This window comes from Paracoccidioides brasiliensis, assembly GCF_000150735.1.
Source record: "Paracoccidioides brasiliensis Pb18 unplaced genomic scaffold supercont2.3, whole genome shotgun sequence".
Classification (NCBI taxonomy): domain Eukaryota; kingdom Fungi; phylum Ascomycota; class Eurotiomycetes; order Onygenales; family Ajellomycetaceae; genus Paracoccidioides; species Paracoccidioides brasiliensis.
This window is the reverse complement of record NW_011371360.1, coordinates 3,194,650-3,214,077: the sequence shown is the minus strand read 5'-3', so window position 1 is coordinate 3,214,077 and position 19,428 is coordinate 3,194,650. Positions and strand designations below refer to the sequence as shown.

The 19,428-nt window shown below is 47.6% G+C and overlaps 7 protein-coding genes across 7 annotated transcripts; 4 read left to right on the top strand and 3 right to left on the bottom strand.

The window, feature by feature from the left end:
* Positions 1 to 674: 674 nt before the first annotated feature.
* PADG_11591 (uncharacterized protein) lies at positions 675 to 2,273 on the top strand (the record flags this gene model as incomplete). Its single annotated transcript, XM_010760744.1, has 6 exons — positions 675 to 764; positions 821 to 896; positions 1,021 to 1,224; positions 1,280 to 1,381; positions 1,425 to 2,084; positions 2,158 to 2,273. The coding sequence occupies 6 exons, from the start codon at positions 675 to 677 to the stop codon at positions 2,271 to 2,273; spliced, it is 1,248 nt and encodes a 415-aa protein (XP_010759046.1).
* A 716-nt stretch (positions 2,274 to 2,989) lies between these two features.
* On the top strand, positions 2,990 to 4,276 carry PADG_11590 (phosphopantothenate--cysteine ligase CAB2; the record flags this gene model as incomplete). Its single annotated transcript, XM_010760743.1, has 1 exon — positions 2,990 to 4,276. The coding sequence occupies one exon, from the start codon at positions 2,990 to 2,992 to the stop codon at positions 4,274 to 4,276; it is 1,287 nt and encodes a 428-aa protein (XP_010759045.1).
* Positions 4,277 to 4,968: 692 nt separating this feature from the next.
* PADG_03354 (uncharacterized protein) lies at positions 4,969 to 6,371 on the bottom strand (the record flags this gene model as incomplete). Its single annotated transcript, XM_010760066.1, has 3 exons — positions 4,969 to 5,291; positions 5,377 to 5,462; positions 5,527 to 6,371. The coding sequence occupies 3 exons, from the start codon at positions 6,369 to 6,371 to the stop codon at positions 4,969 to 4,971; spliced, it is 1,254 nt and encodes a 417-aa protein (XP_010758368.1).
* A 1,456-nt stretch (positions 6,372 to 7,827) lies between these two features.
* On the bottom strand, positions 7,828 to 8,815 carry PADG_03352 (uncharacterized protein; the record flags this gene model as incomplete). Its single annotated transcript, XM_010760065.1, has 5 exons — positions 7,828 to 8,129; positions 8,180 to 8,315; positions 8,379 to 8,427; positions 8,481 to 8,619; positions 8,659 to 8,815. 5 exons carry the CDS (start codon positions 8,813 to 8,815, stop codon positions 7,828 to 7,830), a joined length of 783 nt encoding a protein of 260 aa, XP_010758367.1.
* Positions 8,816 to 10,667: 1,852 nt separating this feature from the next.
* On the bottom strand, positions 10,668 to 13,392 carry PADG_03351 (uncharacterized protein; the record flags this gene model as incomplete). The annotated part of the gene is made up of 5 exons (XM_010760064.1): positions 10,668 to 12,044; positions 12,102 to 12,401; positions 12,459 to 12,714; positions 12,911 to 13,183; positions 13,253 to 13,392. The coding sequence occupies 5 exons, from the start codon at positions 13,390 to 13,392 to the stop codon at positions 10,668 to 10,670; spliced, it is 2,346 nt and encodes a 781-aa protein (XP_010758366.1).
* A 1,317-nt stretch (positions 13,393 to 14,709) lies between these two features.
* Positions 14,710 to 16,437, top strand: PADG_03350 (pantothenate kinase; the record flags this gene model as incomplete). The annotated part of the gene is made up of 4 exons (XM_010760531.1): positions 14,710 to 14,991; positions 15,155 to 15,437; positions 15,535 to 16,039; positions 16,110 to 16,437. 4 exons carry the CDS (start codon positions 14,710 to 14,712, stop codon positions 16,435 to 16,437), a joined length of 1,398 nt encoding a protein of 465 aa, XP_010758833.1.
* Positions 16,438 to 17,268: 831 nt separating this feature from the next.
* Positions 17,269 to 19,129, top strand: PADG_03349 (phosphatidylinositol N-acetylglucosaminyltransferase; the record flags this gene model as incomplete). Its single annotated transcript, XM_010760063.1, has 2 exons — positions 17,269 to 17,752; positions 17,847 to 19,129. The coding sequence occupies 2 exons, from the start codon at positions 17,269 to 17,271 to the stop codon at positions 19,127 to 19,129; spliced, it is 1,767 nt and encodes a 588-aa protein (XP_010758365.1).
* Positions 19,130 to 19,428: the final 299 nt, after the last annotated feature.

The following is a 19,428-nucleotide window of genomic DNA, read 5'->3' as shown; positions in this document are numbered from 1 at the left end:
ATACATGATTAATTTTGTCAATCGCTATCGGTAATAGATAATCGTCTCTGTTAAATACATATCAAGCCCGGATACTCTGCTTAATATGTTCGACAGAGGCGCCGATATAGTGGCACTATCCACCTCAACATGGAAATCGCTCTAGGAGCAGAGAACTGCCTGGACAACTTTGATTGCTCACATCCCAATGCTCAATCTGGTATTAACCTCTTCAGGGAGGCGCCTAGCGGCTACCTCCAGACCTAAGACTTCCTGTGTCTATCCACTTTAGTTGATGTGGATGAATAAAACGTCAATTCTCCTCACGTCATAATTTTACAACCGTGGGAACCAAGTTTTCCTTCATCCATTCAGGGATTGCTTAGTAATATTTTACTCATGGTCTACAGGGGCAGTTCCAGAAAGTTTAACCTTAATTTGACCCCAAGCTCAAATGACCGAGATTCCTCACACCAAACATTCGACCTTGCACCGTCATTCCTTTGCGAAAGAGTTCAGCGCCGAGGGTGGTTGTTTAACAACGATATTCAAATTCCATAAAAGCTCTTGACCTCTTTTGTTTATAATCGCATAGCTGAGGGAAAATTGCCATCGTATCTTTTGTTTTATTTTCGCCGAGCCGCTCTCTATCACGAAATCGCCACCGAGCTACGGCGCTTACCCAGCTTTCCATCATGGGCCCTCCGCCTGCAGAAATGGATCCACATTTCACTGTTTTTATAAGACTACCATTTCCAAGAGGAGACTTTGTTGATCCTCCCCCAGTATGTCTATTTGAGAATGCACTGGCTGGGACATTTTTTTTCTGACACTTCGATAGGTAGAATGGAGCGTCGCCAAGGATCATGCGTTGTGGGATATTCTGTCACGACCCTCAAAGGGCAATGACATTGACTGTTAGTGAAATTCCCGGGCGTTTATTTACCCCTTGGCTCATTTCCGCTAATTGTGTAACTGTATTTTTAGGGAAAGCATTGTATGTATATTCACAGTGTCTATCTGATTGCGGAGTTTTAATAGTATATAGGGCGGAACATTTTAACGTGACACTACCATTCCTTCTTCAACAAGCGGCATGGCTCTATGACCGCCAGCTCTCTCAGGTTCGGGCTCAAATACAAAAAGTTGGAAATCCTCATTCGGCTTCAAACTCACCTGCTCCCGCATCCATATCTGGGAGCGGTGGCATTGGCGGCCAACCGATGAAGCGAGGAGGAAGCAGTAGTATGTTATTCAGCCATAAGGAGTCTATTTCGACTGTGTACTAAGTGATGTGCAGATTCAAGAGTACCATCAAGATTATCGATATGCCCAAAGGAAGGTCATGCAATGAAACCGGATCCAAGTGCGCCGCCTCCTACTCCAAACAAATCTAAAGGTTGTCCGTTCCTAAGATGTGTTGGTGCCTGGCTAACCTTGCCCAGTTCTGCCATGCCCAAATTTACCCACAGCAGGTACAAGAGCTCAATCACCCCGACCACCCGGTACTGATTCCATCATTCGTATTCAACCAAAGTTCAAAAAGGAGACCAACGCCGTTTCCTCACCACTAACATCACCGCCCTTAGGCCAGGCAATCTCGGAGCCAGCTAGCCTGTCTTCGTCATCCTCCTCCTCTGTCTCTGGAGAGGAAGAAGCAGCAAGACGAGGACCGCCATTCAAGAGATTTGGTAGATTCTCCGTTCAAAAGGGAAGCAATAGCGTTGACGAGGATGAAGACGACTCGCCGGCATTTTTGCCATTAAGTACGCGTAATATGCCCTCTACAGAAGACGCTGGGCACGACCCGAGTGCAACTCTTCGTCTGCAGCTAGAAAGGCCCCGGCTTCCACACACGCATTCAGAAGTAACAACACTACCATTAGCGAAGGCCTCTACAATCGATTCTTCAACCAGCTTGGGAAGCTCAGGACTCGCCAGCGGTACTGCAGCGAATGAACGAGCTCAACCACTCCGCCATCCTGCATCTCTCAGCCCGAGAAGGGCAGCAGAGCTATCCAGACTTAGTCCTCGTCGACGCACAGGTGGTCAGGAGGGAAGTGATGAAACCCCAAGCATGGGTAGCAGCTTCAGTGACTTGGACGGTATGTGGTTTCTAGTCGGTTAACGTTTATCTAATCTCCTTTAATACGCTGCTAATTTCGCTACAATGTCTAGATGCCAGCTTAACTCAGTCTGCGCTTGAAGAAGCACTCCTAAGCACGATGCAGCGGGGCGGGGTTGCAAGCCGGATGAGCACCATCAGCCAGGCACTCAAAAGTAGATATTTGTGATAAATTTAGGTAAACCAATCAAAGAGCCGAATACAAAGAATACACTGCTGTTAGAGAAATTTGAAGTCGTTTTGAACATTTAAAAGGCATCGTATCAAATATTGATGCTGAAGGGTGTATAGTTAACTGCGGCAGCATCTTGGACCCCTTGGGACTCTTTAAAACCTTTTATACATGAGATATATCACGTGATGCGGTTAATTGGCTGAAAACGCCATGACGTCACTGTGTCATGGGTTCTCTCGGTCTGTGTGAACTTCCGAGGCTAAACTTTGTTTCTTCCGCAAACCGGAGACATCAGAAGTTAAAACGGACCTCCGCAACCTGAGGGTCAAGACCCTTCTTTTGTATTGCAGCAGAAGACGAGACTAGAAAACAAATTCAGTCCGTGTTTGGTTGACATGGGCAGGATGAATTGAACTTGTGGTGTGCTGTATAGTTACCTCTCAATCTGACCGTGGTGGGTGCCCCACCTCGATCGGAAGTCCTCGCAGATTTGATTTATCAGAGGACTTTCTTCAAGGTGTGGTAGCATCTGAGAGAAAGATAGAATCACACCATCCACTTAGAGGGGAGAGAAAATACTATAGGACTATTTTCATTTGGACTGTCACAACTCTTTGTGTCCCTGCCCCCAGCACCAGCTTCCCAGAGACAGAGGGCGGCGGGACTTCTTGGCGAGCGGCGCATCTCTGTCCCTGACGACAACATCCAAAATGCCACTACCCAGCACCAAGGTGGAAGACGTCTCGCCAACTGCGGTAGAGTCTGATTACTTTAAAACCAATCCGCCACCACGAGATCTCCAAGCTCACCGCGCTCAAGCCGAAGAATTCGTAAAGCTTCATTTAGCAGCAAACAGACGTGTGGTCCTGGTCACATCCGGTGGAACCACCGTACCACTGGAAACGCAAACGGTGCGCTTCATCGATAATTTTTCCGCAGGGACACGAGGAGCTACTTCCGCTGAATATTTCCTCCAAGAAGATTACGCAGTGATATTCCTGCACCGCCAATTTAGCCTTCTCCCGTACTCGCGGCATTACAGCCACTCAACCAACTGTTTCTTAGATTTTATGGACGAGGCGGAGGCCCCGCCGTCGTCATCTCCAGAACATGATGAAAGCAATCCAGATCATGGTGCCATCGTCGTCCGCCCGGAATACCAGGATGAAATGCGTAAAGTGCTCCGCCAGTACCGGTACGCGAAGCAGAACCACCTCCTGCTGCTCATCCCCTACGTAACGGTGACGGAATATCTGTACGAACTCCGCTCGATAGCCATCGCCATGCGTCCTCTGGGCTCCAATGCTCTTTTCTACCTCGCCGCGGCAGTCTCTGACTTCTTCATCCCGCGCGATCGCATGGTTGAGCACAAGATCCAATCGTCGAACGAGACGACGACGACGACGACGACGCCGCCGCCGCCGCCCCACGTGACGCACAGGCACGACACCATCCCGGTCGACGACATATACACAGGCTTCAACGACCCACAGCCCCCGACGCACGGGAAGAAACTGATAGTCGACCTGGATCCTGTTCCGAAATTCCTCCTCAGCCTCGTGGACGGCTGGGCGCCGCAGGGAAGCATGATTGTCAGCTTTAAGCTGGAAACGGATCCATCGCTGCTGATTTCCAAGGCGGAGACAGCGCTGCAACGCTACTCGCACGACCTTGTCATTGGCAATTTGCTTTCGACGCGCAAGTGGGAGGTTGTGTTTGTCAGTCGGAAGCCGAATGGGCAGATCTCTGAGCGCTGGATACGGATTCCGAAGGCGGCGACATCGCATGCAGCCACGGCGAAGCCGCTGAGCTCAAAGACGCGGCCTGTTGCGGGTGCGCTTGGGGAGAAAAAGGAGGGTGGTGTGGCGGTGGCAGCGCAAGCGCATCCGGATCAGATGGTGGAGATTGAAAGTTTGATCATTCCGGAGCTGAAGAAGAAGCATTCAGATATGATCGAGGCGGCACGTGTGGGGAAGAAGCGGATGGATGTGGTCTAGTTGGCTGTTGAGATTTGTATGTGGGGTTCTTGAATCTTGAACTTTTTGGACTTTTGAGACACATTTATTATGATAGATACAGCCCGTTAAAATTTGATTTTCTCTCTGATTATAGTATTAGATAAATTTATGTACAATTGCCTTTTGGGTATCCATGTTTCTAAACCCAATTTTGAGAGATTGATAAAACGGGGTTATTGAAGTTTCTTGTGGTGTGGAATTGCTTGCGGAAAAACAATAACTAATGTTTGTTGGTTGAGATACAAACTGGTTTTGTTAGAGATCAACTACTCTTCTCTTCAAATAGGACGGACTCTCAACGACTGTCCCATTCCCAGCTTCAACCTTGTTATTTCTCCATTTTTTCTAATATCATAGGCTAGACCTTCAACTCCGGATACATAAACGCGTGAATCAAATAGTGTTTGTTCGTGTCAGCAGGTGCTTCCTGCAATAAGGATATCAACACTGACACCCTCTGGTCACACAGAATTTAAGCAAAATCAATTTCAAAAACATCCAAGACACCTCCATCCCATCAATTTCCAGCGCAGGGAAATAAGTGACTTGAAGCATGATATTAACGATGGAAGAAGAAAGAAAAAGAAAAAAGAAAAAAAAAATATCAAGGGATCACCTCCGCCGACCTTTCGAACTCACGAACTTTACAAGAGCTGTGGGAGTATATTCTTCTAATCGAGCGGGGGCGCTTCCGGGTCCTCCATACACTGGTCGACCCTCATAATCCGTTTACCTGTATTCTTCGCAATTTGTATCACGTCTCTTGTGTACATTACTGTATCCTGACTGAGGAAATGCATGACCACCAGGTCACCACCTCTATCTACGTCATTCTGGAAAGCTTCAACCTGTTTTTCGGGAGTGGGAGTTCCAGCCCACAACCAGTCTTGGATATCAACACTCCAGTGAATGATATAAGGATCCTTGATGAGTGCAGCAAGTCGTTGGCGGGTACGCGCTCCAATGATCCCATATGGCGGGCGGAAGTATCGAGCTAAGAAATGATATGATGAGATTGATTTCGTAGAGATAATAATTTAGGAGAAGGGAGAAGTAGGAAGAAATTAAATTAGGCTTACTTGTAAATCCCAACTCCTCCTTGATTATCTGGAGACCTTTAGAAATTTCTTCATCGATCTCCTCGATCGTTTTGAGTTCTTCCATCCTGTTTACTCGTCAGCAGGCGGCACACAGACCATTTGATTCTCCCGAGAGTGAACACGACATACGGAGGATGCGACCATGTATGCAGCGCAATCTGGTGCCCCCTCGCAGCCATCTCTCTATAGATATCACTCCACCCGGAGCTAGGAACCGCTAAACCATTTCCTACTGAGAAGAATGTCGCATTGATCCCTTCCGAGGTCAAAATTTCCATGATCTCCCGCCCCAATTCGGGGGAGCCATCGTCAATGCCAAACGCGAAGGAATTAGGGCGCTTGCATCGCTGCCACAGAGTTCCGGTAGGTAACTTCTCCGGAATTGGGAGCCCATCCGGCTTCGTCGCAGTGATTTCCACTTTTGTCACTTTCAATTTTTCCAGCATGTAGAAACCTTTAAACGACACGGAAAGAGAACGTGTATAGTCGATATTGAAATGTGAGATGGGGATGTAGATGTTATTGCCTTGCATGTACCTGCCCGCCTCCACGTCATCCCACGTTTCCGGATAGGGGTTCTTTAAGGAGTCACACTGGGCGTTGTTTTGACTCAGGGAAACGGTAAAATGACTTCCACCTTCGCAGACGATGTGCAGAAACATATCCTTGTAAAGGGTAAGGTCGAAACATGATCTTGAGAGCTGAGTGTGGAAGTTCTGCTCAGCATTTATGGGAAAGAGTTTCACATAACCGTTTCCCCATTTTATCGGCATGTCCTCACCAATACCATGCCAGGCATCTAGGTCATTCCGGCCCCCGTTTCTGAACGTGTCGATGACAAGGACAGGATCCTGTCCAGAAGGTGCGCGTGGATGTGGAACATGGGGGACGGTAGAGGCTGCTACGGCTGTCAGGAGAAGAGAGAGAACAGTGCATCTGCTGGAGAATAAAACAAAGATACTGGAGAAGCCCATTATCGACGAAGATATCACTTGTCGTTCATATAATATGGAGAACATTTGCAGTTCTGGCCAAAAACAAAACAGAGGGTACGAGTTTTTAAGTGCGTTCTCTCACCACCAGGGCAACCAAATCCCACTGTGAATTTTTCAGAAACTGGATAAACTCCAACAGGAGCACCTCAATAGTCGCTACACGAGTACAAAACAGACGTGTATCGATAACGTAGGAGACATAGAAGTAGGCGAGAATATGAAGAAGTGAAAAAAAAGTTGTCCATATGGCATCATGTCACAATCCAGGGGTGTAAACAAAGGCAGGTTTACAACAAGATAGAACATGAGAACAAGCACCGAGCAACAGGATCCTCCTTCCTGCGCAGGGAGAATCTGTCCTCGCCTCAGTCGCAGATGCACAGCAATGGCTGGAAGGAGCCCTTGGGGCGCCGTTTGCTGATGCTCCCACAGTTGTGTCCCCTGGCCACGGCCATCGCCATCCCTGGCGTATCAGAGGGGAGCAGAACAGTTTCAGACGTGGTGATGGATGAGGTAGCCTAATCGCGGCAAGTCGAAAAAGGCCAGAGTAGCCTTGGAAACAAGCACCTGAGCCGTTGTAGGAAGTCACATAGTCTGGCTAATTGAGGGTGATGTGTTTGTGATGTGTTTGTGATGTGTTTTTTTTTTTTTTTTTTGATGTGTTCTCCCAGGAAGCGGCGGTGAAAAATTTCTCTAAATAACAACCCCCAAACACTGGCTACTTTGGAACAATTAAATTCCGCTGGATAACTCAACAGGTACTGAGGTTGTTAAAAATGTATTTCCCTAAACTTCAGCCTTCCTACCGAGGTGGTGACTTGGTTATCAGACTCAAATTGCAATCAAAAATAAAACAAACCTCTTGGAGAGTTTAACAAGCCCATTCCAACCGCATCCATCAACATTGTCTGAAGCCCATTCAATCGAACAGCAAGTTGTTGAAACCATAAAAGCCGGAAACAGCAGGAAGAACAGAAATAAGGGAGATAAACATTTAAACAATGCCACACCCCTCACCCTCACACCAACATCAGAAATTCAATACCCCTAAATGATTTTCCTTCTCCATTTCCAATCCACAGTGGCAGTAGGTAGTCGTCAAAGTCCAACAAGGAAGAAAACAAAAATCGAGAGAGCAATTGTCGAGGGTTGCCCATTTATTGTACCCAATTTTTTTTTTTTTTCCTTTCCCTCCCCTCTTATCCTCCATTCCTGAGAGGGTTGAATTGCAAGAAACTTGTCTGCGTTGATGGTGTTTGTGGAAGAGCGACGGTGAGTGTGAAGGAAGGTATGGATATGCGTAAAACGTTAGAGCTGGCTGTGTAGCGATAAGCCTTCGATAGAAACAAGAGTCTAGCATTCATAAACAACAGCAAACGACTGCAATCAGCCTTGTCGAAAAATGCCGTTTGTTCAGGTCCCGACATCTGAGTGATTATATCCACCCGTCGGAACCCTTCTGAAGCTCAATACATTGTTCGCGGACTGGTGCACCACCATAAACAACACAGGGACGCAGCATAGAGCGGTAGCCAAGGCGGCGGGCCTCGTCGAAGATCTGCGTGGATAACTCACGAGTTGGAGCAACAATCAGAACCAGAGGCTCTGCACGAACAGAGTCCAAAGCCTCGTTGAACCCGTTGCCAAAATAGGGACGGGGAGCCGCAAGTTTCTTTGCTTTGCCCATTAGCTTCGACAAGACGGGAATCAGAAATGCAGCGGTTTTCCCGGACCCTTCTTTGTATCAACAATATTTAATTCATAGATTAATGAGGAATTTGACTTACCGGTCTGAGCCACAGCGATGAGATCATTTCCAGTCAAAATGACCGGGATGGAGTACGCTTGAATCGGGGTGGGAACATGATAGCCACATAGCTTGACGTTTTCACGCATGACGGGATGCAGTCCAGCATCATCAAACTACATCGTCTTGTTAGAACGCAAATTGGTTGCACATGTTGGGAGGGAACTTAAACTATTGACAGGATCAGGCTGATTGGTAGTTTCAGCTGTTACCTTGATATCGCGGAGTCTAGAAGCAATCAGCTTTGCACAATCAACTCCCAACATTTTAATAGTATATACCGATCAAAGTGATTTCCCACACGATTGATTAATTCATTCCGGAACAGCATTTCCTCCAATTCTTCGTTCCGAGGTTCAACATCGCCATATTCCTCCTTCCACTCATATTTGGCTGCGCGCTGGAAGCCCACCCCGGGAGCTCAGTTGCATCACCGCCGTCAGCAGGTTTTGGGCTCACCAGTGTAAGCATCATAATCGCAATGCTGAGGAGGAGCCCATCCCTTTTCACGAGCCAGAGCGACAGCCTCTTCATTCCAGTTGCCTCCAGGGCCTGCGGCCTGGTGGATGGCCTCTGCCATTTCCTGAACACCAAAGTTTGCCACGTTCTCCGACATCTTGAATGTTGACCTTGACCTTCTGGCGAGATTAGCCAGCTGTGAGTTCAAGACCGGTATAAGTTTGGAAAGGATATTAAAGTATTTGTATGCGGGGCCCAGTTGAGAGTGATGGATGCGAATATAAGAAAGGGTTCAACCAGAACAAAAGCAACAACCAGAAACAGCGTGGGAGACCATCGCCTTTAATGAATGGGAATCGTCACACAAGATTAAAAGATGGAGATGGAATGTGGCGGCACACCAATAACCTTTAGAGAGCCAAATTCCAGTAGAATAAGACTTTCTACCAGCCATAAATTAAACACATTCAACTCCGCGTAAAGCCAAGCCGCACTTATATCAAGATATGTTCAAAGCAGCTCATAGAAAACACCGTATATAGTGGAATACTACTTCCAAACAGCAGAAAGAGGAATGGCAGTGAGTCCCAATAGAGCCCTATCTCGGCCAGTCCAGGAGCTCCAGCGGTGAGAGTGGGTATGGAGGACGGGCCAGCCGGAGCCTGCACAGCGACACAAGCAGGGGATATACTCACTCTCAGAGCTGGGAAGGTTGATTTCTTTGAGCTGACGCGAACGAGGAGAGAAACGTCAAAGAGCAAAGAGAGCAGGGTGCGATACGGGTGCGTCTAAGAACCTAGAGCAAGAAGAAAAACCCTCAAGTTTCAAGGAAAAGCGGAAGGAAGATCATAGAATTGAAATGGTTGAGGAGGAGAAGATTGTGATGAAAGAGAGAAGTGTTCTCATTCATGTGTTGCAAGTTTTCTGGTCCTCGTCCATTGCTAGGGAGGCGATGTATGATTGTGCTTCACAGGTATAATGTCATCATGAATTTCATGATGGTGATGATGATGTGTGTAAAGAGGTACAGAGGTCACTTCCAGAAGAGCAAAAGATGCTTTAAACCTGCTTGAAACCAAAGAGAAAACAATCACAAAAATGAGAATATATACCTATCTCATACTTTCTGTAGCAATGTGTGGAGCATGATATTTCTCTTTGCAAAGCGCAATGTAAAAAGACGGATTCTTCTGACCCAGAGGATCTGAGAAGATACGTGCCCAGCTAAGAAGAACAGCACGCTCCCACCGCATTTCCGGCGGCAGGTGACAAAGCCACGCGGAATCCCCTGGGATAAAAGGGAGTAAAATTATTAAACCAGAAGGATATCCTTAAAGACTCTATAGAAGCCAGTACAGCGAAATTCAGCCAGAAAAAAAAGAAAGAAAAAAGAAAAAAGAAAGATTAAATGCTGGTCAGGAGGTTTACGTTAACTATCTCAAATGGGTAGTTAACCCAGTAAACTCCATCATCAGCCTAGGATTTTGAAAAGCTTGTGAAATGGGTCCATTGGATGTATAACCCCGCCCGGCAAATCGTTTCTTCAGTGACATATACCTGATAGTTATGTGGTTCGATTCGTTGAAAGTATTCAAAGGTTGAAGGATGAGAATCCTCGTGGTAGTTAGTTATGGTCGGATTATTGATTCTCCGGCCAACTTTTTAACTTTAGTTAACAAAGTCAACAAGGAACGGAGGTCCTTTACATCCGGGAATCTCAAAGTTCAAGATAGAAACCTGATCGCCATAGTAATGAGTGGGAAGTCCGGACATGATAGCATTCCAGTTGTTCCATTCTCAATTCAGTAATCGAGTCTACCATAAACTAAGAGGTGTAGAGCCGTGCAGAGCTACCGGAGAATGATGCCAACAAGATGCGGCCCGACATCCAACGCCAAATCTCTCCAGAAAGAATACAAAGTATGAAGGAGCGAGTATGAAAAGAAACAAAGGAGAATAGTGGATAAAAGAACGAAGGAAAGAGAAAAGAACCCCAAGCACCAAATTCTTCACTTATCAACTTCGACCATAACAAACTGCCCAACACTCGGGATCCCATCAACCACGATATACACCACGTACGGCCCAGGCGGCGCAATGTTGCTATCCGGAGGCATCTTAGCCTGAATTCTCTGCTTCTTGCGACCAGGTCGAAATCCTTCGTATTCCAGATATAACATCCGATGTCCCATATGCAAAGAGTGGGTTACGAACCCGCCGTGATAGAGCACAACACGCACATCTTCAGCTTCCCCATTGGCCCTGAATTCTACCGTGAACTGTTTGCCATTTGCTGGTAGACGCTTATCAGACAATACGACACCAGATGGCCGATTTTTACCCTTTTCTTCCAGAAGATAGTGTGGCGTGTATATCTCTACTCGGAACTCGGTCACGTATGCTTGCTCCTCAATGTCCGGGTTGGCTACCAGAATAGGTTGTTCCACGGGGTTTGATCCCGCAATCATAACCGAGCCATCCAGCAAAAGAAGTGCAACAGAGTGGTACATCCGTGGGATTTCAGACTTTCCACCGATACCCCACCGATGGCCTGAAGGAGCTTCTGGGTCGTAGACCCAGGCATCAAAAGTTGGGTCTTTGGCGATGCCAAATCCTTGCGAACCACGGTTGCAGCCATTAACCCAAAGTATCATGCCATCAGGAAGCATCATTCCTTCCACCATTACTCTACCTGCGGGCATCAGTTCCATCTCCCACTCTGGATCTGGCGATAGGGGTTTAATACGTCCACAACTTGGATCGGTTGGGCTGTCTATCTCGACAAACGCTCCTCCACCGCAAATTACAACTTCAGGTTCCCATCCATTTTTGGCGCTAAGAGGAAGAAGAACACTTCCTCCGGTGTTTGGATACGTACGGTAATCACCTGGCAAGTCAGGCAGTGTTTTAACTGTCTTTCGAGCAAATGCATCGAAAATCTCTGCCGACCGCGACACAAACACGAAGACAGTGCCATCCTTTAAAAGATGGAGAAATGGGTACATGAAATAAGGTTGGTTTCGCTCGAGGATAGGAAATATGACGCTTTTACCATCAGAAACCCCATTCTTATCGAGTGATTCGTACGTCGGGTTGTTATTTGCTATTACGGATGGGTTGAGTCCATTGAGACTACCGGAAGCAACAAAGAGCGAGCCGTCACGAAGAATCTGAGCACTTGCATACCATCTGTTCGTCGAAAGCTGGTTGCCAGGCTCCTCCCATGAGGCTCCATCCATCATGTTACTGTCCAGCGGTCGTGTTAGGTATCGAATTGCTCGGAACCCGTCACCAACCGTAAGATCCATTGCCAACGGCGAGTTCCCACCAATGTTAACCAGCCGCCCGTCCATCAGAAATGCTCCACCAGAGCAAAAGGCGTTTGTCTGTTATCATGTTAGCGCTGGAAGAATGGGAATAGCAGATCCCTCTGTTGTCCTAACCTTATAACTTAGAGGCACCACCTGGTTTGTTTCTGGGTCATATTCAGACGAATATGCATACTGGCCATTGGGTAGCACCAGCTGTGTATAATTTTCGACCTTGTCGACGAAAACCACTCGCCCGTTACTCATAAGAGCTGCGGACATTGCAGGAACCCCAGACTGACCAACCAGTCGAAAGTTCCCGCGTACTGTGCCTGGCTGATATGTAATGGGACTAAGCGTTTCGAAAAGGTTCTGTTGCTCACAGTCCCCTGACTGACAACCAGGACCACAATGGGACGAGGAGCTTCCACAGAACTTAAAGAGTGTCAGCCGAATTTCAGCCATCAAGACCTCTGCCATAAAAGAACTTACTCCATATGGGGAACAACAGCTCCCTCCAGGCCAGGCTCCGCAAATTGTATTACCATTTTTTGGCCCACAGAGACCATCAGCGGTTTGCTTGAGTTCCATGGGCTTTGCTCCTATCTCCTCTTGCCTCGGTTTATTCTCACGGGCCTTGCTGTTCTGCAGCTTTGGATGTGGCTTCACACCTTCGAGAGACTCGATCAAAGCGTGGGTATTAGCGCCAGATATGGCCCTGTTGTGCATAACTTCCATCTTAGACGAACTTTATATCGCTTGTTAGTTGGTTTAAGCACAGTTACACAGGGAGATCCGATTTGCGATCGATATCCTGTCCTGCGTTTCATGGCTCTTCTTCAAATATCTCTTCCCTCAATGCGGGAGAAAAGCAATGCAACATCCACAGGTGTGGATCTCACGAAAGTTTCTGGCTCCAAAAATATAGGATCGAGAAAACATACCGAGATTGTTCAAGAACATTGGCATGCCTTGTTAACCGGTTTGCTGTAGCGTCAACAGGGCCACCCTCGGAGTAGCAGACATCATCTTCGACCTCTCGTCGCATTGGCCCCACCGGGTCAGCTGTCAGGGGTAGAGTCGCAGTCACAGTCTCTTGTGTCGGCGAAGGAGATTTTCGAACTGTTGATACTGTTGATACTGTTGATACTGTTGATCCTGTTGATACTGGTGGTCCGTCTGGTCCATCTGTGGTGTGGCGGTGATCAACCTCGCATCTGGGAGAGCAATAATAAGCAACTACAGCTGTAGCAAATGAGGCCCAGGATCCAAAATAGGATACTCACATTCCGCGCGGCGAGCAATACTGTCCACGGAAGCATCCTTGAAACGCCGGCAAAATTGGATCACATTTAAGAGGGGGGTGGTCGAAAAGGATGTGTGCGTTGACCCAGCAGACTAGAAACAGAAGGCACAGAGATTTCATCTTCTAATGACGGGAGAGATAACCTTGAGAGTCCGAGAATGATACTTGGAGAGCAATAAACCAACAACGGGAGATTTAGATAGATAAAAATACGTGAGAGGCAAGCGGTCTAGAAGAGCTCTCAGAAAGGTATGTCGAGTTCTGCAGCTCCTTGCAAAGCATCTAAAAGGGGATATGCCAGAAGGTCCTTTGGGTATAGCAGAGACAGCATGGATGAGCCCTGTTGTTGTTTGTTGTGATTGTTGTTGAGAATTATATGATTTATATTCATATGCCATAGGATGCACCAAATTCCATCCATGGTTGATCCTCTGGCACACCTGCAACAGTTTCTTTGTAAACGCCATCAAATCATCCGTTTGCAGGAGACATCTAACTGCAGTCGCGTGTTACTCAGTTGGCGGAGGGGAAAGCAGCCGCGATGGAGGGGAGATATCAAAACAAAAAGCCAAGTGCGAGGTACACAACAAGCAGAAGAACACAAGAGGGGGATCATTTCGAATATCAGCCCCCGGGGGGGATTTGTTCTGAGAAACGACAGAGGAGCAGATTGAGACCAGCCACAGTAACTAAGCAAATAGCGGCACATTTATATCAGGAAATGTACGTGTTATGCATACATCCGCGATATAGATACAGATAATGGATACATCTCCAGCTAGTTATTCAACTCCAGGGCCCTGTAGAATTTTTTCTTCATGTTGGCATAGTTTTCGGAGCATTGAAAAAGTACCGTGGCACTGTACAATTTCAAAAACATTTGTTATACCTGCTGCTGTTGAATTAACCATAGACACCAATACCTGATATTTTTTTTTTTATCAGTCAATAATGTAGCTAGTTAACCAATCCATAGTTGAAGCTCGTGGCTGACTTATTATTTCTGGCCCGTTGCCCAATGAGGAGCTCAGGATGAGTAAGTAGTAGTTATATGTGTCGCACGCAAGAGACCACCCACGGGTTGTTCAGCCAAAATCTCAACATAAATATCTCTCCGCAGAAACCTGCATTCCTCGATGTGTGCAGCGTCGCCGCAAATCGGTCCCGTCCCGTCCCGAGTCCCAGACGTCGTTTCCTCGGCCTCCAATCCCTCCTCCACTTCCGATTTCCTCGGCGCGATTCAATGGACACCCGGCCAGAAGGAGATATACGCCGTAAGCGTGGGCACGGCGAAACCACACTCGAATCTTCCAACCCAACCCAACCAACCAACCAACCAACTAAACGATCCGCAACCACCAGCCCCGACGAAAGATCTCTGGATAATGACCGCCCAATACTACCATCCATCGCTTTTCCTCCTGCTTTTGAGCCGCCATGTATCCCGACAAAAGATCCCACACTGAGCTGGCTCCCGCCCCGCAGCTCAGGCATCGCACGTCGTACTCTGAGGATCGCGGTTTCGCAGGATGCATCGAGGAGGCGATCACGAACCCTGGCTCCGTGAAAATCAATGCTAAGGGCGCTTTCATTGTCAACGAGGAGGAGGAATTGGGGTCTTCTCCGAATAATGGCGTGGCAAAGGATGGTGTCTACTATGAACGGAAGGACATCCGTCTGCCCCATCAGACTGGCGTCGTCAGCCATGTTGCGGTTGATGTATGTTATAATATTCTCCCCTCCCTCTCTCCCCGCATTATAAGCCCGTCAACACCCAGAAAGAAGGAAGGGAAATCCAAAAGAAAACTGAAGAAATTAGACACCCCTTTTACGGAAATAATGTTCATCCTGTACAGAGACTAACTCCGGACCTCTCTCGCAGATCGGAGGCTCGCTGGCAAAGCTGGTTTACTTCTCCAAGGAAATTGATTCACCAGACAACGGAGGACGCCTCAATTTCATTAATTTCGAAACTGATCGGATTGACCTCTGCATCGAATTTATAAAGAAACTGAAAGAATCTCACGAGAAGAATTATGCTACAGATCCTAGTGAGCTGTGTGTCATGGCCACTGGAGGTGGGGCGTTTAAATACTACGACCATATGAAAGAAGAACTTGGCATCAATGTGCTTCGAGAGGACGAGATGGAATGTCTAATAATCGGTAAGCCCCCCCCCTTCTTTTTTTCCCTCCCATTACCAGCCTATGAATACATTGACCCTCTGGTACGGATTGATTCTAACCATGGCGCCTTCATTAGGTCTGGACTGGTTTATCACCGAAATCCCGAACGAAGTGTTCAGCTACAGCGAAACCCTTCCAACCGAGTTCTTGGAGCCTCGACCGGACGTCTACCCGTATCTACTTGTAAATATAGGCTCGGGGGTGTCGATGGTCAAGGTATCCGGACCAAGACAGTTCCAGCGTGTTGGAGGCACCTCTCTAGGAGGTGGTACCTTTTGGGGCATAATGTCTCTGTTGACTGGCGTGCGGACTTTCGATGAAATGCTAGCCATGGCGGATCGAGGCGACAACAGCGGTGTCGACATGCTCGTTGGAGATATCTACGGCACCGACTATGGCAAGATTGGATTGAAGGCTACTACCATTGCTAGCACTTTTGGAAAAGTGTTCAGGATGAAGCGGCTCGCCGAGCGTCATGCTGAGGATAGAGGAGGGATGGCACACCACGACAGTGATTCGGATTCAGACCCTTCTCAGTTCAGTCATGAAGATATGAGTAGGAGCCTTTTATACGCAATCAGGTATGCATTCTTCCCACCTGCTGCTCCCTTCCGTCATTAGGCTTGTAATCTGATTTGATATTCCACATAGTAACAACATTGGCCAAATCGCCTACCTACAATCCGAAAAACACAAAATAAAGCACATCTACTTTGGAGGATCCTTTATTCGTGGACACCGCCAGACGATGAACACTCTCTCCTACGCTATTAGATTCTGGTCCAACGGAGAAAAGCAGGCGTATTTCTTACGGCATGAAGGCTACTTGGGCGCTGTCGGCGCATTCCTCAAAAGACAACCCGAAACCTGGGGCCGTAGAAGGAGTATCGAGGAAGCCGCTGCTGCTCGATATTCCAAATTCAGAGAGGATTTGAGACGCTTTGCTAGAAAAGAACGAGCAGGTAGAGTGGTAACCTGAACCCAACCAAGTTCCCAGCGAGTTTAATGTTTTGGTATTGTCTTGTCCTTTCTTGCTATATAAATATACACGCTGCAACACAGAGCTTGAAGTTCTCCTTCCCCTGGACTCTTCCTACATCAACACCATCCAATTCTGGTGAATCCTTCCAACTCTCCTTGCTGCACAATTATTATGTTGATTAATCATGCATTATACCTTTAAACTTTTTTTCTAATGTGTTCTGCATGTTCCATGGGCTTTGTTGTTCCTTTTGTTGTTTGGAGTGAATCCACACATATGTACTGTTTTTAACCATGAACTGCATTGATTTATTGGATAGAAGTTTTCTTAACTGTTCTTTCTGTTGAGGATTGCAACGAAATTCCACTGATGTGAAAATAAATAAGCATGTATCCATGAGGGTTACAGTTGAATGTGATTTCAAAAAAGTCTACATGATATAAAGGCTGGGTTCACTTTTCCAAAAACCAAGATCAAACAGTCTTCACCCTCTGCCCCTACAACCACAAATACATCTCTATTCAACCTCGCCCTCAACACCAGGGTTAGGATTAGGGTTAGTTAAGGATATGGAAATGTGGTTGTTGGGATATGTGACGTATGACTACTTTTTGTGGCTAAGATTTTTACACCAACGTTCATGTGAATTTGCGTCTTGGGATTTCGGTTAGTCATCGCTGATTAATCTCCGCTGTTCAACTCACTTCAAAGGAACAACTTTGGAAGAAAAAGAACAGCTCTTCTCTTCTGGCCATTAAGAGCTTCAATTCCATCTCGCGTCAGATGTCTCAAGTGACTATGGCCCTACAATGATTACGGATGCCTCACATGGCTCCCGAAAGCCCCGCTAGCCCCTCTTATCCTTCGTCTGTGTCTCCTTCTCCACGTCCGATAGCACCAACATCCGCCATCCCACCACCGCACTCTACATCGTCAGCGGTAAGAGGAGCAACAGCTAGCGCAGGCGCACCAGGGCATTCCCTAGCTCCGATCCCCCCTCCCGTCCCCGTTGAAACTCATCCCAATCGTGCCGGTCTAAAACCACCTCCATCCCAACGCCCTCCTCCGGACCCAAACCGGCTTGCGCCTGAAGATTCCAACTACACCCTTTCTCCACCCCGGCTCCGTTCCGTATCCGCAAACAACCATGCTGCCAGCCTACGTCTGCCAGCGGCTGTTGCAGCGCTGAGACCACCGCCTGCAGTGCCGGGGACTGAACCGAAATGGACCGGAGATTCGAAGAGAAGGCTTGGATCAAGCCGGAGAAGACCCAAGGGCGCGTGGAAGAAGTTGTTGTGGGTTAAGCAATCTTGTACGTTATTTTCTACGCGTGTACTCCTCTCCACGTTGTGGATAGGACCAAGGTCAGAATCTAACCGCTCCCCTCGTGCCCGTTTGCCTTCTAGATCCGGATAATTACACCGATACAGAAACATTTCTTGACCATCTACAACGTAATCCACGTCTTCGACCGTATGACTTTTGGCCATTGGTAGCGGATTCCACCGTCATTGTACAGCATGTGTGTTCGGTTGTCATATTCGCCTGTTGCTTCACCGGGATTTTCCAGGAACGCATCAGTCCTGTGTCGGTTGTGGGATGGGGGAGTATATGCACTATTCTCGGATGGGTGCTGTGGGATTTCTGGGTAGGGAAAGAGCAGGAAGAAGAAGCCCGATTAGTGTTTATTGGAGAGGCAGAGACAGGGTATGCAGGGTCAAGCTCCGGCTCTTCCACGAGCTCTCTCAAAACATCGAATCAAAATGGGAGCCATAAGGAATATAAAATGCCAGGCCTTGGTTTGCGGTTATCCACGTCAAACCTCGACTGCCAAAAACCGCGCCGCCGGAGCATAGGCCGGAGCATAGGCCTGAGCACTTTCAGCATCAACCCTCACACCACATCCACGGCCTCTATCCATTCCGCAAACTCCCCTCAATCCCCAGCTTCATCCTCTCCCGTGTCACCAAACTGCCACGGCAACGGCTCGATCCATTTCCCCTCCTACCCTCTACCTACCAACCACCAGCCGCCTACCAACCCTATCCCCACCTTCCTTCTCTCCCCGCGCAACCGCCAGCGCCTGTCCACGGCCAAGTCCGCCCTCCTAATATTCTGTGCCCTCCTTGGCCTTAGCCCAATCCTCAAATCCCTCACAAAGTCCACAACCAGCGACTCCATCTGGGCCATGAGCTGCTGGCTCATGGTCATCAATATCTTCTTCTTCGACTATAGTAGTAACGGCAGCGGCAGCGGAACGGGCGCTAGTAGCGAAACCGGCGCCACCGCTGCGAAATTCCCGGCCTCACTGTCCACAAACGCTGCCGTAATGGCATCCACAGTGCTCGCGTCGCGTTTGAAATCTACCACCCACGTTTTCAGCCTTACGCTTTTCTCCATTGAGGTGTTTGGCCTGTTCCCCGTTTTCCGTCGTCATCTGCGTGCCACATTCTGGGGGGGCCATGTGCTGCTTACGGGTTTGCTGGTGGTTTTTGCCGGTGCAGCGGTGGGGATTACAATGCGCGGTGGGTATATGTCTGCGATATTAGGGGCGATTATCGGGGGGTTGTCGACTGCGTTGGTAATGGGTGGCTGTAGTTGGTGGTTGATTAGTTTACAAAAATATAAGAATGTGGTAGCGGGTCCTTGGGATCCGGCCAGGCCAGTATTGAGGCGGCATTGGGATTAAAAGGGCTTAGTTGTAGGTGGATGGCATAGGCTGGATCCTAATATTAATCAAAATTTCTTTCTTTTCTCTCTCTCTCTCTCTCTCTTTTTTTTTTTTTTTTTTTTTTTTTTTTTTTTTGCATACGTTTTACCTCTTTTCTCTCTTTGTTTTGAAAAAGAAATTCTGGGGGGAAATAGAGAAATGGCATGGGAATGTTTGGAGACCTTCCTGTGTATGAACTATAGCGTAAGTCAATATTAACTTCTAACTGATTCAGCAACAATGATTATCTGTGCTTGCGGTTGGGCTATGATAATGTT